Here is a 23,124-nt window from a genome sequence, read left to right as displayed (position 1 = left end):
ATTTTAAATTAATTTCCTCGTATTATGGCATGCACATTTAATTTTCAAAAATATCACGTATGAACACATATATAATGTCTGTGTACTTTCCTTCAATGAGATTTTCTCACATTATCATTTCATATAATAAAATTTAAGATTATCTTGCACCTTATTTTTACTTATGTCATCGTGAAACTTCTCTCGAAAACAGAGCAATTTTACGTACGGACTAGATTGACCCTTTCTAACTTCCCCTACCGTATTCTTAGCCGTTTTCTTTCGCATGAAATGTTCGAGCGTACGGTTCACGTCTGAGAAACACTCGAGAGTGTATAGGAGCGTAGTGCAACGTCGTCTAGCTGGTCCAAGAATCCAATAAGTGGAAAATGCATTGGAGCGTACGCTTCTCGAAGGCTACTCGAACCAGCGTTCCCTCTGCGTACCGATTCGCGACGAGTCGGTTCGTTCTTTTGCTCTACATAGACGCGATATCCGCGATGGGGCGGATAGGAAAGCAGATCGGTGGAAAACGAGCAATCGGACAATTCTACGCTTACGTATATAAGTTGAAAAATGCTCCGCGTTGCACAGAGTACTCACCGGCATAGAAACTCTCGCTCGCCGAGGCAGAGCTCGAGGCAGTGTTGCCTCGAGGAGGCGGTCATGGTTCTGCGTGCGTGACCCTGAAGACGGTGTCCCTGGACTCTATCGATGCACCAAGCGCGCTCACAAGGCTTCACCGCCAGGCAACTCTTCTGGGCGTAAATCGTGAAAACGGGAAATTGAGATTGCGACAGCGCGCCTGAAACATAAGAAAATAACTTCAAATTAATTACGTAAAGAGATTCGGCATATAATAATTAATACAAATTTTTAATTTATATTAAAAATTAGACCTAATAGTTATATTGAAGACATTTCAAAAACATCAACATTGCAACATACAAGTAATTTTAAATTAATTAAATTTTAAATTTAAGTAATTTTAACATAATACAAATATAATAGTTTTAATTTATAAAAAGTTTTACCTTTTCTGTAAAATCTGTTTAATTAAAATATTTATAATTAAAATTATCGTGAAAATTGAAATTCATATGTTCATTCATCAATTGTAATATGTTTTGTTTTAAAAATTACGTATAAGCTTTTATTTTTTATTTTGATAACCAAGCTTTATACAATATTGTATGTAGGCCATCAGTAAAGTGGCATACACTGTTATGTCGTTCAGGTCCGATGCATGTGATTTCGGTATTCTATAGACGTTGTCGAGTTGAACTACAATTTTGATAGATCAGCGCGTTTATCATTCGCCAGCGTGCGAGTACTATATTCTTCCTCGGTTATTGGCCCGTGTCGCGATAAGCGACGAAGTAGGCACTCCACCCACGTCTCGTCATACGTCATCCGCTCTTTGCTAAATCGTAATTAATCTCTACTATGTGACGGGAGCTTCGATCGTGACTCGTGGAAAACTTGCAGTTGAAGTTGGGGTTGTTGGAAAGAGAAAAGAAAGCGGGGGAGAGAAAAAGAAAGAAAAATTAATGAGACATATAAAAGAGGAAAAAGAAAATAATAATAAAAGTTTAGTAAGATATACTTTAGAATCAAGTCATCTCTTGGCCCTTTCAGCACTAAAATTTAAATCTAATGCCATGTTGACCTAACTGAAAGAAAAATATTGATACTTTGTTTTATAAAAGATTTTGTTTTTATACGTGTATATATGTATAAATATAATAAAACGACAAAGTACATTTGTGTATGAGAGACAAGATGAAAAATTACGTGAAATTTGAAGAGGACGTAATAAGCCATTAAGATAATGAAGAATACTTGAGAGATTGCAAGAGAGGGGATGTATGAAGGGAGATTTTCTGAAGCGAGACGAATCGAAACGCGGCACGTCGATCTTCAAAGAGGCGCTAAAGATATTCAATTACCTGCCATCAGCAGGTCACGCCTTGCGAGGCCGTGCAAGCTAATGCCGTTGCCTGTTTTTAATGGCGACTGCGCGAGACTGTGGTCGAGGTTGCGGCCACGGCATAGATGGATTCTTTACAGCGATCAACCGCGGTCGACTTACCCGTGAAACTTCAAATTGTAGGAAGATGTTACTTATTGTAGACTGTGAGACATACGCGCCACATTATGATCATGAATGCCCACTTCCGGAGCTCACAACTTCACATGTACAAGAAGTAGGTATATCACTTACTCTTTATAATACTGCTGTATTACATATATATATATACGATAACATGGAATCTTAATTAATTTGATTAGCTAGAACTTTTCAAAATATTTTAACTTTTAATCTATCTCATCTCTTACGTTTTCTTTTTTCTCTTCCGTTTTTTTATCCGTTAACTCTTTTACACTTTCTTTCGTGGCTTGGAATCTATTAAAATAAAGAAAATAAAAAGACACATAGATACCACAGAGGAAAAGGCGGAGATAATAACAGAGTGATGATGATTAAAGAAGCAAAAGGATTTTCTCCCGCGCATTTATATACATTCTATACCACGAACCTTTACATTTTGAGATACGATTTGTAACCTCTGACCCCTTTCCAATTAGAAAAGCGAAATCGTTATTTCGATCAGTACAAAGCGCAATTCACTGTGGAATCAGCATACGCGTAGCAAAACATCGCCGGAACAAGCACTCCCCCGCACCGATCGATTCCGTTGTTTTACGTGGGATGTGTGTATTTGTTATATCCGATCCGCGAAGAATGGTACATACAATGGCACACGTGTATTATCCATTGGCAGTATCGTCACGTGTTTTCACCGTTCGTTTAATTACTTAGCTTTGTGCCGTGTGGGCTTACACCTTGAAAGAAATGAATATATCTACCAATTCATACATACATAAATTTATTACCGAATGTTAATTAAAATTTAAAATGCAAGAGTTAATACGAAATAGGTATCTGTAGATCATATTTGCATAACTAACAATAAGAAACATAAAGATACACCGTTATATCAATTTTCTAACGCTTTTCCATTTGCATTTGCATTAGTGCAATCTTAATGAGACCTGTGGAATACATTTATTATACTGAAATGTGGCCATAATGAAACACACTCTCTTAAACTGAAGCAGTGAAAATGAATACTGATTAAAATGGTAACAAGATTTCACTGCTTGCATGCTATACTTATAACTGAAACCATTGTTGTTGAGTGATAATACACTGATTTCATTAAATAAGCGAATGCATAAATTTAAATGTTGACATTTCGAGCTAACATCGCACTTGAGAGAAACTAACACTTTCGATTTGAAAAATGCATCATATATACTTGTGCGGGGAAAAAAATAACTCATTGTATGCATCGTAAACGTCTAACAATTTTTATCGCAATGATCTTTCTAAATTACGGACTTGATAGTACGGACGTTGTCAAGAGGAACAGCTTGATAACGTATCGTGACACGAAATATAATACACGTTTTATTTTCTGGTTACATCTCGTATTTCTACCATAAATACTCGAAATGTCTCGTAAGTCAATCGTAAGCAAAGACGGCGGCGGAAGAAAGGGGTAAAGAAAATTTCCGCTCGCGGCTTGTCACGATGTCGCAAACCACGGGGGATGTAGGGGTAGGGGCGCATCTGCAACAAAGTAGCACGGCCATCTCGCGAAATGACATACGTAAACCGTCCCATAGCGGAACGCCGAGGAATAGTTCGATTTCTGATATACGAGGTACATTTAGATACGATTTGAGCTCAAGTAGCATCGGCAACGACGTCGTCGCCCGTCGACGTCGGCGTCCTGAATCTGATGTATAATCTGGGCTTTCTTGGAGCACCCCTTTTCCTCCTCTTTCTCCCCGACTTCTCGTTCTGGCGCGCCAACAAAGGCAATGAGATTCCTTTTCTACATTCTACGCGGTTAGACTTTCAGCGATCTACAGCAGTGAATGTCACTGCGAACGCGGTACGAAAACCTGTTCGGAAGGCGTAATCTCTGTCGCAGGTGGCTCGATAAAATCGTAAATAAGGTGAGGTAAACTGATCTAACCGCTGGTTAGGTTCCGCGTAGTTGTTAATGCTTTTTTACATGTGTTAATCATTTCTGTTTTTATCGTAAAATACTGGACAACGACATATGTAAAAGGGGCAATATAGTAAGAGCTTATTTTGCCGAGATAGGATTTTTATGGTTTGGCGAATCAAATCAATGTAAATCAAGTAAATGAAAATGATGATGGTAATGATGATGATGATGATGATAACAACATATCTGCGTATATTAAGATTCTAAATTTAAATTTTATTCCTGACATTTTTATTAGACATTTATTGTATATTGCTCGAAAATTTATGTTAATTATAATATAACGGCGAATAAATGGGACTGGACATGATTAGATACTGAATCGAATCTTAATTTATGTTTGCTGATATATATATATATATATATATATATATAGGCACTCATTTATTTTCAATCATTAGCAAGCAGTTATTCAAACGTTATATTTTCTGTTGAGTGTTTTTAACCTTAACCTTAACTCTGATTCTCCATCTTTCCGTTCATTCACCCGTAAAAAAACTTAAGTCTTTTAATATTTATTAATCTGAGCTATTAATTTAAATAGACAATTTTTTACATTTTTATCATAAATTACTGGAATATTTTAATCTTGTTTATTTATTTATTTTTTAATTACATCTATACTATAAAACATTCTTGTAATTCTTATCTGTGTTTTTTTTTATTAAGATATAACAGGGATCTTTTTTTTTAATTGCATTTTTTTGCTCTCCTTGTTTGAAATAAACACATAGTGAAAATGTAGATGAAGAAAGAAAAAAAAGAAAGGATTTATACATAGCGGATATATCCGCTAAACAGAACAGAGTCTATGTAACGTGTATCATTATCTGTATCTAGTTATTTGATTATTCAAATAACTGTATCTAAATATTTGAATATTGCAGGGCTGTAATAACAGGACTGACTTTACAGTATGTCGTACGCTTTTGTTTTGCGTAGGCGCACAATAGTTGAGATACTCGTGAAGTCATCCCGCACTCCGAAACGTCCGCGTATAGAGGTTGCACATTTATTTGTACGTTTGTCTTCTGACGCATAATTGCGGATGGTTGTTATACGTACTTAACGCGCCGTGTAAAGTCGCAATTTTTCAACTAACTGCCGCGCCGGACGGCATAATTGTCTCCCGCTTCTATGACTTGCTTCGGTTTTCTGAAACGGCGGGCGTGTACATATGCGATGTGTCTCTCTCTGACAAGCGTTACAAATTTACTTGACACTCTTTGTACACGCAAGAACTTTGCGAGATATGATCTAACATATTTCTTTGTATAATTGCGAGAAGTTGTAAGTTAGAATTGTACAGCTGCTTCTTTGCCTTTGTTCTCGACATGTTGTCTATGCCACTGTCACTCCTGTTTCTCTCTTCATGTAAATTTGAACTTGCTACATCAAGCTCTAAAAATTTAAAAGCTAATAAATGCGAGGGTAATGGATAATTCTCTAGTTGTAAACCTGTATTTATATATCTATCTATATCTGGCCATACAATATATATAATTTTAATAGACGAATTTAAAGAAATTATGCCACCGTTGGCTGTGGTCGATTATTTTTTTCAACTAACAATAAGCTTTTAGAACGCATTTCAAACAAGATAATTCCATTCATACAGTAAAATGTAGTGAAAGATTATTTTTCAAGTTTTGCGAATGACAGCTTGGTTTCTACTGCACTATTATCCGTATACGCCTTTTCGCGCGCTTCCGATATTGGATTTTTATCGAGTTTATTTATAAAACTAATATTACAGAGATAAGAGGGGACGTTTTTAACATGTAGGAAGCTCGAATAAGACATGCCCCTGCGTTGGATCGAAGCCAATATTTTCAATCGTCCTTTACACTCGACAGAATTTCCATTCCTTTTCGCTCTGTGTGGATGCATTTCCAAGAATTGAATGCGCTCGTACTTGCAAGATATCTTGCGACGGTCAGCTTTCTCATCCACGTCATGCCCACTTGTCTTCCTACTTCTGCCGACACTTTTGTTTTTCAATGCCACTCAGCGTTCGTGCCCGCGCTTGCGGCGCACGTCGCAAGAATTTTACTTTCAGAAATGTATCGACGTCCATTTCCCGCGGCAATACGGTACTCCGTCAACCGCACGACGTTGTGCTTGTCTAGGGCGGCAATAAAATACAAACCGTAAGCTTGTGCATATTTTGTTACTTGGGCATCGCATTTCGCAATAAGTGCCCGTCATGTCACACAAAAGAGCGCAATATTCAAGAAACAAATGTGTATTTTGCCATACTTGTTACTTTATAATTTTCTAAGACAAATCTGATTCTACGATAATTATGCAAATACGCTGTCATTTTAAATTACGTCCAAGCCCAAGTTTAATAACACATTCCACATTAGTGAAACGAAAGATTTCATTACCGCAAAGTATAATGCGTACCCAGCATATATCCGTTGCTTTCTCTCATTCATCTCCGACGTGAAAAAAGCACGTTTCGGTCGCCTTCATTGCTATCGTCATAAATATGCAGGAGCAGTAGAGACAGTGGTAAAGGTAGTCAAGGCCCCGCCTGTCTCTTGTCACTTTTTAACGGCGTGTAATATGTCGTAAGGGGGCGAGTTACGTTCCACATAGCTGTACATCCCTGATGGTATGTTTCTAATTTGCGTGCATGCATCGTGCGGCCTGTTGCAAGAATTTAATACACAAAACCGCATCTAAGCGGAACTAAAGGAGGAAAAAGGGGACTAGAGAAACGTATAGGTATGCAAACGTTGCACATCTTGCTTGCCGACGGCAAACGAGCACGCGATTCGACCTTGCACGACCGAAGCCAGGGCACGAGAAGGAACGACGAGCCAATAACGTAATTACTTTCGATGGTTCTACGGAAACTATTCGCACCTCGCAGATTGCGCGTTCTCGCGCGGCTGCAATTGAATATTCGGCGGCGCCGGAATTACAGGACGACTCGCTCAAGATCCGCTCAAGGAGATCACGCGGCTACGCCATTTCGTTCCCGGCTCGCCGGGAATGCAAAGTGTCGAGTAATTGTCTTAAGTTCTTGTCATTAACGTTACCGCCGTGCACGCGACGACGACTGCGTTCCGATAATTTCGATACACACTAAGCGCGCACTGTTTTACGAAACTTAATTAAGCACGACGGTGATTATCGTTCCCGTGGGAGATGCTATTTAGTTATATCCAAATGGTTAGAACATGAACGTAATCGCACCTGCATCGTGAGAGAATCGAGTCCTTTTGCTTGAAAATCCATTTGTGTCGCTGTATGTCATTTACACGGTACGAAATTTTCAAAATATATTGTATACGTTTATTAGAATTCTTAGACTTATTGCTTACACTCAAAAAAATGATCTTTCAACTTGAACAAAAATTTTCTAGGTGTAAAAAATTAACTGAAACAGATAAATTATTAACAATTATTACTGTGATACCGCTTGTTATATTTTGCACTTGATCAATTTAAATGACAGAGACAGAATTTATATCTGTACTATTAGTGTAATTTAGACAGAAAATTTTTCCGCGATGCCTATCTTTAAGGGTTATTGTCAAGGACAATTATATTTGTGATTAATATTTGGCAATGGGATCTAAATTTTCTAGAGGTATCGCTAGAATATTGCTGTTATAAATTCTATGCGTGACGAACAATATTCTAACAGATACGAAAAGTAGCGATAAATTTTAATTGACACATCTAGAAACCCATCTACATTAGCAAAATATTTTTTTGAGTGTTCTATTGATCAGATATGGTTGAATAACATAATTGTTTTTATTAATTTCAGTTTAATTACGATTATCCGCGATATAATATCAATGTAGTAAAGCGTTCCAACGCGTAAATAGTACTGTTGGTCTGCTCGATTGAACTAAGAGAATTAGCTAGTTAGGATATGACGAAGGCAATGACTACTGTTTATTTCTTCATGACCGGCGGTAACCTTCTAAGATGACTCTGCATGTTGGATTCGGAAGCGGTCGGAGATTTCTTCCGAGAATGACTACACGACTTTATGATTATCTTTAGAACATTCCGACTACCGAATAGGCTATTAACAATAGTAATTTCAGGCTTTTAGACTCTTTCTCTTTCTATTGCAATTACAATAAAATAAAATGACATAAAATTATAAACTTATAAATAACAAAAGATATGTTTAACACAAAATATGAAATTTACATATATATATATATATATATATATCAATGTTATTATATTAATTTTACAGAAAGTTTATTATTATAAATTACTATGCTACCGAGTTATATGTATTATAATAATAAATAGTTTCTTGAATATCTGCATATGTGAAATACACAGTAATTATTTCGGAATAGATTTATCAAAAGCAGTTTGTACGAATATAATAGATCAAATCACAAATTTTCTGCAAGAATTTAAATATATACTTAGCTCTCATTTGTCAAAGGAATATTAATCGCGAAATCTTCACCGCAACTTGTAGAGTGCGAAACATGAGAAATACAAAGTTACATGGCTCAGTAATAATTGTTGACTAAAATTTTTCTTTTTCTGCCAATTAAATTAATAAATTTCAGACAACTCGTCATTTTTCCATCTGACCACTCGACGACACGTGGCTACGATAAACGTATGCGGGAAGCATTTGCCTATACGTCTGTGCCTTACTTACGGTAAACGTATGCGAGAAGCATTTGCCTATACGTCTGTGCCTTACTTATTTGAATACGTACGTGAAAATATACACGTATTCGTGATTGAGGAACAAAATTCTTTACAATGCACTTTGATTCGGGCGATCGAATGCGTTTTACGTGCCGGATGGCACTTCGTGTACGTATTATGTGACACGAGGTATTTAGTATTCCTGGCGATATCAGACAGACACAGTACTTCCCACGGCTATTTGAAATCCAGTCTGCAGTACATAAGGCACTTTAGCATTCAGTATCTGTGCTGTGCCCCAACACGCAATGTTCATCGTCCATCGCACTGGATATGCGAAAAGAGGCACGACTCGTTGGCATAAGTCACCATCGATTGTTCGCACATACCGGTGACAGACATACGGCGAATGCATTCTTCTTCTTTCAGCGTGTCACTTGAGAATAGCCGCGTAACATAATTGCCTGGGGAAATGTCCGATAGAATCGCGAAAGGAGGACTGAATGTGTGTCTGTCATTTCGATTCTTTCTCTACTTTTGTATAATTTTAAAAATCATCTATTAGTATTACTTATTATTATATTATTAATTTTATTATTTATTATCATATTATTGACTTCTATTATTATTATTATATTATTGACTTTATAATTATAATATAATTTTGCAATACAATATAATACTCGAAATAATTTGAAGAATAATACTGAAAGTTACTTTTATGCAAATCTAACGTTACGTTAGACAGAAAATTAGAATGGCATAAGCGTTTTGAAAGCAGGAAGTTAAATCAGTGTGTATTCTTTTTAAATATTTACAACTCCTCTGCATGGTGAAAGCTTGTATTTACTTTCATCGTTAGAAGGAGCCCATTCGTTTCTCGAGTTGACCCACCGTGACCATTCTCAACAACTCTAATTCCCATAGCGAGACAATCATATATGAAATTGACTTGCGAATTATGTATAATTTGTCAACCTGTCCAACTAGCAGCGACTTTGTCATTATAATCGTGAAAGTGTATATAGCATTTGATGTGCGTTGCTTTGTGCTAATTGTTTTTATTTATGTATGTTATTATTTAATTATGATTATTATTATTTAATTATTCTTATGTTACTCATATTAAGCAATAACAGAGCAAATTAAACAATAACAGAGAGAATCAAAACATACAATAAAACTGTTATTTCAAATTTCTCTCCGAGAAATTGCGCATGACTTTAGATATATGTATAGTCTCTATAAATGTTACACAAATACCGTTGACTTGAAAGCTCGAATTGTATCTTTAATCAAAGATGAACTATACGACGAAGGCTAATCGGTTAACCGTTTTAATTTTTTTACACAGTTCCATTCTGTCATAAAATTACTCTTACACGATAGATAGATACGTAGATACGACCAAGTGCCGATAGCTTGCGGTTCCATATTGCCTGCTCCGAGTTAACTCATGTTTCAATGCGCGATGATGCGGCGATATAGCATTATTGTCACTCCGGAAAGGAGTCGTTTTATTGCAGTACGGGTCGTTCTCCCCAGATGCAGGACGAAAGTACCAATCGACCGATCGCGTGCGGCCCGTTCTATGACACACATCGAAATGTTAATATCGTTCATTAAGAGACTGCGCCCTGGTAGCGCGACTGCCTTTCGCGTTTTATATGGAAATTGTTATTGTGCATCGGGTCCCGAACGCTATGCACGTGCGGCATTGTGGACTCGCGACTGTTGTAGTTGATGGTATGCGACAGGCAAGATCCGTTAGTCGACGCCGATTCGATAGCGAAGAGAACCCGCGGTGATGTGTCGGGTGACCACAATAAATACGAGAACAATCGCACCTCGGCGACTCGCTCGCTGTTCTTTCGCCAGACGTTCTGTTCTATCGTCGTCGTCGTCGCCTTGGAAAAAAGGATAGGGCGAGAAAGAGAGAGAGAGAGAGAGAGAGAGAGAGAGAGAGAGAGAGAGAGAGAGAGAGGACGTTAGCCGTATCCGAATGTATTATCCGCGCGTTGATCTATAGTTCTAATTACAGCGGATCGTAATAAGCGCGCGGTGCAATTTCAACGCGAATCGGTCCGCGCGCATAAATCCTCCGGAAATCGGCAGTTTAAGAGCTAACAGCGCTGGGGTACATTTTAAAGTCGGAAATGCTAAAAGCTGGAGCCGCGCCAGAGCGAATCACTGGATACTTTATGAGCGCGGATTCCCGCGAAGATTTACATTCGACGCTTTGGCACGAGAAATAACAATCGTAAGTTGGCCTAAAGTCGATACCCGCCATGACTTAACGAAATCCGATAAATTTAAAAATGTCGCGTGTGCCCGCGCGAGTAAAGTGCCAGATATATATACATATATATATTTTTTTTAGTCATAAAGAATAGCAGATTATATTATTTCTTTTTTTATCATAAAGAACAGCAACTGAGATCCGAGTGTGTCGACTATTTAATAAGCAACCTAATCTTCCAAGAGCTTTTAGCTCCTGGATCTTTGACTGCAGCATGCAGACTTCACCATATCAAAATTCTGTATAATACAAGCCAAGTTAAATCCCTTGGATGCGAAGCGAGAACTTAGTATCGGTCTCTTGGTCCACGCTACGTCAAAGCATGCAGAAAACTTTTGCTCCGGGACCGGGTTGTTCCTCTAGGATCGCTTATCCGTCTATATCGTTATAAACTTCTCGCGATACCGTCACGCGCGCGATTTTCTCTTACGCTGTCGAAGATGCGCGGGACCGTTATATACACTCGCCTACACATAGCGGCGCTCGAATTCCCGTTTAAATAAAGGCGGAAGGATAAGAATAAAAAATGACTCACGCGGAAGTCGAGGTGTTTCGCCAAGGTGTATGTTGCTGAGCAACTGTTGTTAAGAAAAATATGTATGCGGATCTCGCTTTTGTTTCTTTCTATCGGGACTACACGCCTCGTATACATATGTGCGCGTGCGGGAAAATACCGACGACTAGAACGGGGAAAATAGAATCACGAACGACGATTGAAGGAAAGTGCAGTCGTAAAGGATAGGAAATGGTTACGTACACACAGCGCTGTTGTACATACGCATATATAAATTTTTGATGGACGTACGTACTCTGTCTACATTTATATGGAATTTCTTCGAATTTGCGCAGTATAGAATTCCCGTTAAATCCACGCCGCATATTATGTCGAAAGAATCTTATAAATGTAAAATGAATCGTATACAATTTTCTTTTTTACCTTACGTAACAGGAAAAAGAAGAAACTCATTTATATAAATAAGGTAAGAGAGTTTCCGGTCACGCTACTTTTCAACTGGATTAATAAACTAATATTTGCGCATAATTTCCGCCTGAATGTTTAACGTGCTGAAACAAAGGCAATTGGCTTGTACGGAAATACTGTTTTACACTTCCCTCGAAAAGCTTTAGTCGCAAAGTTGCAAAAAGAACAGTATTACACGTTACATTTGCTGGTTGTTAGATGAATAAAAAATGATTTGTAACTTTATGTAATATTAATTATTTTTCTGCGATCTATGAAAATAAGAGACTTGGAAAAAATATATCTACAGCTACGAGATATACGTATAATCTGCGTCCAGGAATTGTCCATATTTCAATTATTTGAAAAATCGTCGTTGCAAATCAACGGAAATAATTTTTTTCTGGGACCAAATTTCAATTAAGTACGACATCTATGGACGTGGAAGAACGAAAGAACGCATTAAAACGAAGCATAGTATTAGCAGAAGATCAGAGAATTCCAAGCCCCCAGATCGAACTCTAAACTGGATTATATCGTTCAGAACTAATTACCTCGACTGTCGGTTTGCTGCTGGGTACCTTCTGTACCAAATGGTTCTTCGCGAAGGAAGTATCGAAGATGGAAAGAGGGACACGCGTGGAGATGAGACGAGACGATGAGAGAGGTCGGCGACTCGCTCGCCTGTCTAACGACGATCCTATCATCGACTAACGGGGCCCCACGGCTTCACAAGTTTCGTGATCGTGACGTCGGTGTGTCGTCGTCAGTTGTCGTCGTCGTCGTCGTCGTCGTCGTCGTCGTCGTCGTCGTCGTCGTCGTTGTCGTCGTCGTCGCCTTCTTGTTGCCAGCATCGATGCCCTGCCGTCGATCACGATCACGTGCTGAGTATAGCCGGCCGAGCAACATTTTATTCGGCTATTCGTCTCGGTTTCGGCGAATAAAAGTCAGATCTGTGCAGGCTTTTTGTTTTTTAACAGATAAGTGGCGGAGATGGCTGCGAAAAGATCCTCTCTCGACGGCCGTGCCGAAAGGAAACTCGTGTCAAGAGACCATCAAAGCGTGACCGAGATCCTCTTCGCTCTCGGACGTCCACGTCTGACCGATTTGCAGTCGATCGAATTAACCTTTCCTCTCTTCTCTTCTCTCCGTCGTATCATGCCTCTGGTCTATAGAGGATTCTATTAAACTGACGTGTACGGCATCTAACGTGATTTCGCGTCGCCGAAATCTCACGATTTAAGTTGATAGAGAGAAAAATATGAACGTGCTCGCGCGCGACAGATGACAAGGAGCGCGCGGAAGCGAGATAAGGGCGAGTTAAAGGTAGTAAAAAGAGTACTTTGTAGACGTCAAGCTGTCACATACAGGCATACTTGCGCGCCGAGAGGGCCCGATTTTCTTGAGAAATTCGCCGTAAATGGTCGTCCCGGTGCGTAAAATGCTCAAAGATCCTTTGCATATCCGCGCCCTGTAAAATGCTTTTACTTTCCTCGTTTCTCAAACGTACGTTAAAGTTCCTTTACATATCTTGCCGCACCGTTAGATTATCACGTATGCTCTCAAGCGTTGATGGTTACGGCGGCACAAAAGACGCGAAACGTAAAACGAAGATTAACAACGATTGCGCTCCCTTTGACTTTGGCGCGTCGTGCCTTTTGGCAATTATCCGACATACGATGATTGAGTAAAAAAAAAAAAAAAAAAAAAAAAAAGGATACCGCGCGTAGATTGTACGAGAGATCACAAGACGCTTACTTTTTATTTCCGTTCGCCAGATGTTCGTAGCACGAATTACAGCCGTGCCTCACGCAATTGGAACGCGATGCCATCTTTCAACCGAATCTGTTCCGGTCATATAGTTAGTTCTCGATGTAAAAACTGACATGGAATGAATTGCACACGATTCAGCTATTAGATCATTTTTATGCCGTGTAAGGACTTTCAAGTACAGATAAAAATGATTAGAAACGGTATATTTTAATGTCATAACAAGAAATTATTTACTTTATATTCTTTTATGGAAACAAATATATAATGATAATGTGATAATTTGATCAAGGAAGGAACAATTGCACGCAAATCGTACAGAATGCAATTACTTATTGCTTTGATTGCGTTCATTATCAGTAAATTATTATTGATTATTTTGAGGTACGATACGAACTGATACGAACAATGATAATAATTGAATTTTTCGACATATTATTTCAAATATAGTTTGCCACGCAATTATTATTTCTATAGACGTTCATTTTAATTTCCTCATCTCGAAAGCAAATTATCTGGTACGTATTATTCTTGACAGATGCGCTTGAAAAATATTACAGAACAGTACCACTTCTACATAGATATAAGGTCTTATTCCGCCATTTAATTAATGCCCACAAGTCCGACGTCTGCGGACGTATAGTTTATATTAATTATACCCCGAAAGATTCAATTAGTGCGTTTCTCATTACACTTACTTATACTGGTATCCATTATTCATGAGGAACCATCGCGGTAGCACCCTCTGACAATGCACGTGATCCTTATAATTCATTGTTGGAACCGAATATATAGATGTACCTAACGTATATATATCAATCTTCTTTCTATATGTAAAGCCCGTGAAATATGTTTATGGAAACGGAAAATATATTTTGATATGATGATAAAAAAGATTTCTTTAAATCGCTTTTTTATATCTATATAAAAAAATTAACCTACTTTTGAATTGATATCAAATTTATGACAAAATAAAAACTTTTTTTTCTCTTAATTATCTTGTACGCTCAAAAGTCACTTTTATTATTTAATCCTCTGACTAGATAACACATTAGAAGATTAAAAGCATTATTTCACACTAAAAAATAAAAAAATAAGAATAACAACGAATATATAATAAGTACAGATAAATAAGAATAAAAACAAATTTATTACACAGTTTATTCGAGATTTTATTAACTTTCAACTTTCAACATTCTCCGAGTTAAATATATTCGCGTATGTACCGTAAAGCATTCAACAGCGTCGGGAAAATAATAGGTCAAGAAATACTTGAGAAAAAGTGTACCTCAGACGACACCCAATATGTGGCTCCATTGGGTGCAGTCTCTCCTAGAAAAATCAACCGCACTGAAAGTGCGAAAGCTGTTTCGTACTCTGCGAAAATTTAAATAAGATTCGAACACGCGAACGAAAATGGATGCAATTCCAGAGGTATTTGCCGAAGAGCACGAACTACTTTCGTGTTATTCGCTAAAGAAATCAATATCACTTGATGAAACATATTGCAAAGTTTATTAATTTTATTAAGTTTTACGCGTTTTACTTCAAATTATATATATATTTGATTCAATTTTAGTTTATTATGTCATATTACCTGCACATTTTAATATGTCTTTTAATATATCTTTTAAAATATTTCGTGCAATAAATGCTACATATAATGCGCATGTCATTGAATATATAAAACATAAAAAATTTTTCGGAGAAAATGTTCAATATGTCGGAAATGCTGGGAAAAAATGAAAACTAACGTGTACGTATTACGGAAGATAATATTCGTGCGTATAAATTGTTACGTGTGATGGAAACAATTATTGTACGAGTCGGTAGAGAATTTCCAATATTTTTGCACGATTCGACATGCACATCGAAAATTTTGCGACATTAAAAATTAAATTAAAATTATATTTTTACATTTTCTACGTAATGTATATAGTGATCTATACAAAAATATTCGAATGATATTTGTATATGCCAACAGAAAAATTTAATCATCATCTTATCGAAAAAAATGATTTCATCAAACTAACAAAATATTATTTTATCGTCATATTCTTAACTTACATAATAAAAAGAAATTTATATATATATATATATATATTTTATAGTAAATTTATATTAATGTTCTATCAAGTGTGTTTAATAGAGACCTTTAAATCTTTGACATACTTTAAATACGAAAAAATTCCTATTCTTTTAATATTTACTATCTACAGAAATTAATGGCATACAATCTTTTGTACGCGTTATAGGATTCTTAATCAATTTGTGAAAAATTTATCTCTTTCTTAATGTCTTTCCATTATTAATGTATTAATTAACAGATTAGACAGATGAAAAATTACGCGTACAGTTTGTGAAGAACGTGTGATAAGCACATCGACCCGATTCTCACCGACGTGAGTACCGGACGACACCGTCTATTATCCTTCACGTTTTGTTTCGCTTATTTTCATCCGGTAGATCAAGGCAATTGGTACCGCAGGCATTGTACAGAAAATTATCGCGCTTCGCCCAAAGCAATCCTTACATTACACAAAATGTTCGTACGAGACTGATGTGAAACGATCTTAACATACTTCGGTTATCCTATGAAGCGCCGTAATTGCGCAAAACAACAAGAAGATGCGCTGGACCTCGAGGCTTGCTCATCCCACATGTACATATGGAAATCTAATTTTAATGATAACGGATCAAGAAATATTACTACATCTTGGTTCTCTCGCCTTTTTAAATATTGTATTGCCGTTAGTCGTTTATTTGCTTTACAATAAATAATGATATTGTTTCGTAAATTTATCTATTAAAGTAATATTATTAATTTTACATATACACAGTGTATAATCAAACTTTTTGAAATATTTAAAAAGAAAGTCCTTGCACAGTAGAGAATATTTCTTTTTACCGTCATGAAATTGTAGAACGTTCTTAATTAACGCTTTGTATAATAAAAGGCAATTTAAGAGCCTAGGTTTCCTAATGTTTTCTTCGTAAAAAAAAAAAAAAAAAAAAGCTTGCACACACCTTAGAGCAGTTATCAAATGAGGTAGCCTCGGGAGTTTTTGCTAGCATCGGCACATGCTAGTATAGTCAATAGTTCTTACTACAGTCTTTAGGAAGATACGATAACGATTCAATCCTACCTGGATTGCTGTCGGCGTTAGAGCTGAATAGGACGCATAGGCCCGTCTCGTAGTTGACCGCCTGACAGGAGTCGTTTGCCTGACAGGTCTCGAGGCAATCGGTGAGCATCAACGTTCCCGGTATGGACTCGAGCATGTTCGTGGGCGCGGTGAACACATAGCCGGTTACCAGCTCGAAGCCAACCATCTCGGGATCGCATTCGTCCGAACCCGCGGACGGCCCGGTGTAATCCGGGCCGGAAAGACCAGACGGCACGGACGCGGATGGCGGTGACAGGTCGGCCGCGTGCGTCGATTCCGCGGAAACCGCGTAACCGTACCTCGAGGCGGTTTGCAACAGCAAAAGTAACGCGACAAGTTGTCGACGATTGTACGATCTCGTCATTGTCGCACCTCCTTTAGACGCTCAAAATGTAATAACGTCGCGGACGTGTGTAATCTGCAACAAAAAGTTTCACGCAAGATTATTTATTATCCGAGAAATAAGAGATATTAAATAGATATCTTTGAGTAAATATCTTATTAGAAAAAGGACAGTAAATTCTGAGCTTGAAATACGAAATAATTCACGAAAGCAAATATTAAATTAAAGACTAGACTCATTATATTTGAAGATATAAAAAGATATGAAATGAGTTATTTTTTCCGCTGAATCTTGACTAGCTATTCTCATTTAATCTGAAAAATGTAAGAATTCAACAGGTTTTCACACTTTCTAGAATTATATAATACTATGATGTGACAAGTGTACACGTTTTATCATGAAAAAACTTCTCTTAATATTTATTTTTCTTTGATATTATATTATGATATGATTTTTAAAAAAGAAACTAAAAATAAAGAAGAAGTAATTAGAGTACATAAAATATCGTCGTGTTTGCTGAATGTTGTAGCACATTTAACGACACTTAACTACTGGATTAATAATAATAGTTCTTTCTGGAGTTAAGTACAGAATAAAACGACTGTATATAAAATTAAGCATCTTAAAACGTTTTTCTCAATCTTCTTTTTTTGCTATATTTTCTATTGCTTGAGCGAATGTTTCAATGCTCTGTCGGATTGAATAAAGGGGAATTAACGGAAGTAGGAATTAACGGGATGGAATGTATTGCCGTTGGTCAAGTGTCGCTCTGTTCTTGTTGGAGAACGGGAACGGGAATAGTAGATTGGAAAATAAGGTTTGTGCCCGCATTAATAATGCGAGTTAAAGCAAGAATGTTTTTAACGACGACGAGTTCTCAGGATTTCTGCAAGTCGTAGAGATAACGTAGAGGATTTCGGAGCAACGTTCGGTTAATGATATTGAGACAGTGGAACGGGAGTTTTAAAATCTTTAAATGTACGTAAAAATTTTCTAGAAATCAATTAACATTTTATGTTTCCATTAATAACTACTGATATATTTTCACCCTGTAATATAGATTAGTGTGATTTTATATTAATAATGTGCAAAAATAAAGTACGATTGTTAGATTTAAAATATTTTCGAGAGTTAGAAGATATAAATAGATACAATTTATAAGTCTGTTAAAAAAAAGTCTGTGCATCTGCATTCATTAGTATAATTGACATTACATATTAATTTTACATAATAAAAATGACACAAAAAAATAAAAATGACAATGGAAATATTAAAAACGCATAACCAATAACACAGTTACGGCAATAAATTGAAGAATCGTTCATATTTCCGTTTTACTCCGTGCATACCATTGTGCAATAAATAACAAACAGCGCGTCGTGCATATGCGGGAATTTAAATCGCCGGATACTTTTCGTACACTAGTATGACCTCATGGAATCGTGCAGCGGTCCGCGCAAACTGTAGCAGTTTTGTTCCACCGAAAATAGTAGCGAAATACAACGTCATGTTTCACAATCGCATCGAGTGCGTTTCTACGCACGTGTGGCACGTTAAAAAATAATTACATCGACGCACACATTGTTGCCGATGTACCATTCGGTACATCACGGTACGCAGTCAAATTCCAGGGAACACGTACCTGGTTGAATAGTCGGGAGAGCACGTTCGATATATCGATGTCGAATTTTGCGGGAGGTGAATCGTTGGACGATCTGCCGCTGGCGCAATATCGCACGCCTGCAATTCGGCGGCGCTTTATCCTGGCACTCTTGCTCCGTGCGGAAGGCGAATTCCACGGACACCTTTCTCACGGGATCGCGTGGGTAAGCGCGCGCGCGCGTGAGCAAACTTGAGAGTGGCTGTTAGCGCACAATATACCGAAACGGTACACACAAACGTGGGCTAAGCGACCAAGAGAAAAAGAGAGAAAGAGAGAGAGAGAGAGAGAGAAAGAGAGAGAGAGGGAGAGAAAGAAAGAGAGCCGGAGAAGAGAAGACTGATTACTTTTGTTTATCGCGCATGGTGTATATAACGAAGACGAAATCACAGACGCACGCCGATTCGCGATGGTAATGCGGGAGACTCTCGCGACCGTGGCGGTCCCGCTCACTGGAGATGTAACTATGTCGGCCGACTGCCTCTTAGGCACTGTGTACACCTGGCCGTGTGGCTCTCTTCCACGAGCGACCGAAGACGTCTGCCGGAGGGGACCGAGGCCGCTGCGGCTGTAAGGAGGACAGAACGGTACGCACAATTCGATCGCCGGTACAACACCATTGAAAACATCACCGCCGGTCTCTTCTCCTACTCTTCCTCCTCTTTCTCTTTCTCTTTCTCTTTCTCTTGATCGGCCACTTCGCCACCTCGGCACCTCGGCACCTCGCGCTATCCCCGCCCAGATTCCCCGGGTTCGCACTTGCCTCTTTCCGTCCTTTTTACATTCTCGGCCGGATCGGTGAAGTCATGCCGCCGCTTCGAGACGTCTTGAGCGGTCTGACTCGCGGTTGACAGCGCGATTTCAACGGAACCCTAAACCTCCATTGCCGCCCACCTACTTTAGAGAATCTTCCACGATCACACATTCAACAGGGTTTCTATTTCGCACGATGACGCTTATACATTATATACGTGCTCACGCCTGGTAAGCCGTGACACTTTACGCGTTAAGTCATACGCTGACAGGGATTTACTAGCCCCTCGACATCCTCTTATTCTCTTTTAGAATACGCAGTCACTTTGCCATCGCCATTTATATTTGATACCTTCTCTTTCGCATGTTGACAGTTAAGATACCACGAGTGAAGGGATCTGACAGCGAATAACTAAACGCATTATCGCCCGACTGTTCTTTACTACACGGTTCTACATGACCGTGGGAGATAATAGAATGTTTTTTTTTTCTCCTCATATTGGCTCGCGGATTCTAGCCCAATTCTTCCGCGACATAACGGACCGGTCGCCTCGAGGGATCATCGCCGAATCCGTCAGAAAGTTAATTTATTTTACAATTGCGTTCTTCTGGCGTTAGCGTGAGAGCGGCATCGTTTATAAATTTGCGAGCCTGCCACGTCGACCGATTCGCAGATTTATCCAACCGCAAATTGTTAACGCGCACACACACACACACACACACACACACATCGATAACGCATGTGTACCAATTTTAAGGATCGAACATTGGATGGTTGCGTTTAACAGATAGTATAAATGCGTAGCTCGAGCACGCTAGCGAGAGCCACGCTGCAAGCTTGCTACATGTAGAAACCGATAGAAACGTGTGGTACACGCCCGACTAGCGAGGATAATTGGCAAGGAAACGAGACAGAGTCTACGAACGCGAGGCGTTCTATGTCATTAGTCGGTACCTGTTGCGGTCGTGGAAGACTCGTGGAATGAGCCGATGATGCGTGTCGGGTAAAATAGTAATTATGTCGCGCGAGAGAACGTATACGCATACCTAGAGTCGCTAGGACACGTGGTGAAATAAGCGTAGAAGCGAGGAGACGAGCGAGAGAAAAGCAGAGATCGGTGATTCAAAGAGAGCAAAATTGAATGTTCACGTGTGAACAACGCGACCTACAGCCGAGCGTCAATGTCTCCGCGGAAACGCTGGAAACGATCGACGCGCTCGGTGAACTTCCACCGCGAAATGCGCGAGAGAAAAAGAGGAAACAGAAGGGGAAAGAGAGAAGGAACGAAAGAAAGAAGACGACACGCTGGAGAGGGAAAGACGGTCGCGGAAGGGGGACCAGCGCTTCGTACCAGGTGCCTATACCATCGCGTCACCATGGCGGAATAACGGTTTCTGGATGTCCCATCGGGTTCAATCGCAATCGGCTATCTCTCGCGCCGCGGAATTTCGCAGGGAAACGACCGCTTCGCCGCAGCTAAAGCGATTTACGAGCGGCCGCTATCCGTCCGCCCTTGAGTACCATTCGATCCGATGGATCCCTCTCGCTTCGTCCTCTTCCCTCCCCTCCTCTCCTTTCCCCTTCGCGCCATAATTTCGCGGTCGTGCGCATCTTACGAACGTCCTCTGATAAAGAGGACAGCGACAGTCTTACGTCGTCGGCTACCAGGTTTTGCGAGCGCCATTGGAATTACGCTCGAGGAATTACGAGTTAGAGATGGTGGTGCGGTGCGACCGAACAAGACGCTCGCTTCCCGCAGAATCTAAGGAAACGATCGATCATCGCGATATAGTCACCGATTAGTCAACCTCGCGGTTAATAAACGTTGTAGAATAGTCTAGATGTTATTAACGTACGCGCGTTAGTTATTATTAATAAAGTAATATTATAGTGCGCATCGGGGCGGTACACGTAAGAGGAACGAGCACGCAGCGCGATAAGATAATTACTATCAGCAATCGGTGGCAATAGCATCAACGCAGCACGCTGCACACACGGCGCAGACTGTATCCTACGTACGTTACGGTGCGATGCATTAACTTGTATCAACCGCTGCGGATGGACCGAAGCGATCCTTATGGAAATTGAACGGATAACCAGTACTTTACTCCTGTTGGATTTGTTGCACCGGGCGTTGCGCTAAAATATCAGTCGATTACGCTTCGCGTGTTTCATCTCGCTTCGTTTTCTCTTCGTCCGTTTTCCAGATGTAACCCGGGATGTCCCGAGAATTTAACCGACCGATCAATTAGAATATGTTTACTCGGCTTTACAGCTGCCAAATATGTTACGAGGTTACGACACACCAGGTGACTCACACGAGTTACGCGGGTGCTCGTGCGAGTGACTCGCACCAACATTAACGGACACGCGACTTATCACATAACGGCGTAAGACCGTTCTCGATACCCGTTCTCGGTCAAGCGGATTCTCAAAGTTATGCAGAAGGTTATAAGAGTGCCGCGCACATTCGTGAGCGTGCGCGCCACGTCGTGGATTCCACCGTACGCTCCGCCACATACGGTACGATCGCCTGAGATTTATGGACGCTATCCGCATCGTGTTAAGAAAGTCACAGAGTGATTTAATTCGTACCACTTTATCACGCGAGATTCTCTCTTTGAGCTAGTGCTAAATTTCTAATTCTCGCAACGTGTCTCCACGCGAATTACATGTAAATGTACAGCTCGAGAGAAGTAGCAGATATATATATATATATATACGTGAAATTTATATGGGATAACGTTTCATTAAAAATACGTTGAAAATTTGTTATACCGTTTATCCATCGAGTTGTCTCTCTCTCTGTCTCTCTCTCTGTCTCTCTCTCTCTCTCTCTCTCTCTCTCTCTCTTTCCTCTTTTCTCTCTCATTTCGTTTCTATATATTCAAGCACTTGATTAAATTAAATTGAAATGCACATACGCGCGTAAATGCTCGTTTATTTCGTTTATCTGTAACATCTCTCGATTGACGTACTCATTCAGGAGCTTAATCTATTCTCGCGTAACACGGAAGGCATCGAGGTAGCGCGGGCATTGTTGACTAACAATTTCGCTTGAAAATTCACTGATAATCTCTAAAGCCCCGCAGAGTTGGCTACGCCGTGTCTCGCATACCAGACGGACGGATAACGTCTCTCTTGGAAGATTGTCGCGACGTATGCTTGCACGTAGAGACGGGAGCTCGTTACGTAATTATTCGATGCTCGACGTTGGGACGTGTGTGCACTCACGGTCTCCCTGAAAGCCGCATATCGGTGCACCGACTACGTCGTTTTAAAGCAATACCGACGGGAGGCCTTTAAGCGCGTTCTGGCTAGCATCAAACCACCGCGCCGCGCCGGTTCGCGTAACCGGGCCTTGGTGGATCGTCGATCGCAACGGCAGTGGCAGTGGCAGCGCCGCGAGTCCCGCGGAATCGAGCCGAGGAAGCCTCCGTTAATGGTACGTTCCGC

The 23,124-nt window shown here is 39.5% G+C and overlaps 3 protein-coding genes across 11 annotated transcripts in view; 2 read left to right on the top strand and 1 right to left on the bottom strand.

The window, feature by feature from the left end:
• The window catches only part of Neo (ZP and PAN domain-containing protein neyo), a 287,267-nt gene that overhangs the window by 52,981 nt on the left and 211,162 nt on the right, over positions 1 to 23,124 (bottom strand). For 8 of the 9 annotated variants that reach the window (XM_072892974.1, XM_072892978.1, XM_072892977.1 and 5 more), the window contains 2 exons: positions 16,891 to 17,329; positions 583 to 784 (listed from right to left, as the gene is read on the bottom strand). In XM_072892974.1, the coding sequence (XP_072749075.1) occupies positions 583 to 784; positions 16,891 to 17,275 (587 nt within the window). In that variant the 5' untranslated portion in view covers positions 17,276 to 17,329. Of the gene's footprint in view, positions 1 to 582; positions 785 to 16,890; positions 17,330 to 18,896; positions 19,659 to 23,124 lie in introns of those variants that run through there. The other variant, XM_072892981.1, reaches the window with a different exon arrangement.
• LOC140666136 (autophagy-related protein 16-1-like) overlaps positions 1 to 23,124 on the top strand; it is a 199,117-nt gene that overhangs the window by 17,649 nt on the left and 158,344 nt on the right. The window lies entirely within an intron of this gene.
• The window catches only part of LOC140666131 (autophagy-related protein 16-1-like), a 277,683-nt gene that overhangs the window by 216,155 nt on the left and 38,404 nt on the right, over positions 1 to 23,124 (top strand). The gene's annotated exons all lie outside the window — the stretch shown is intronic.

Source organism: Anoplolepis gracilipes, chromosome 5 (assembly GCF_047496725.1).
Source record: "Anoplolepis gracilipes chromosome 5, ASM4749672v1, whole genome shotgun sequence".
NCBI lineage: Eukaryota > Metazoa > Arthropoda > Insecta > Hymenoptera > Formicidae > Anoplolepis > Anoplolepis gracilipes.
This window is presented reverse-complemented; position numbering and strand designations above follow the sequence as displayed.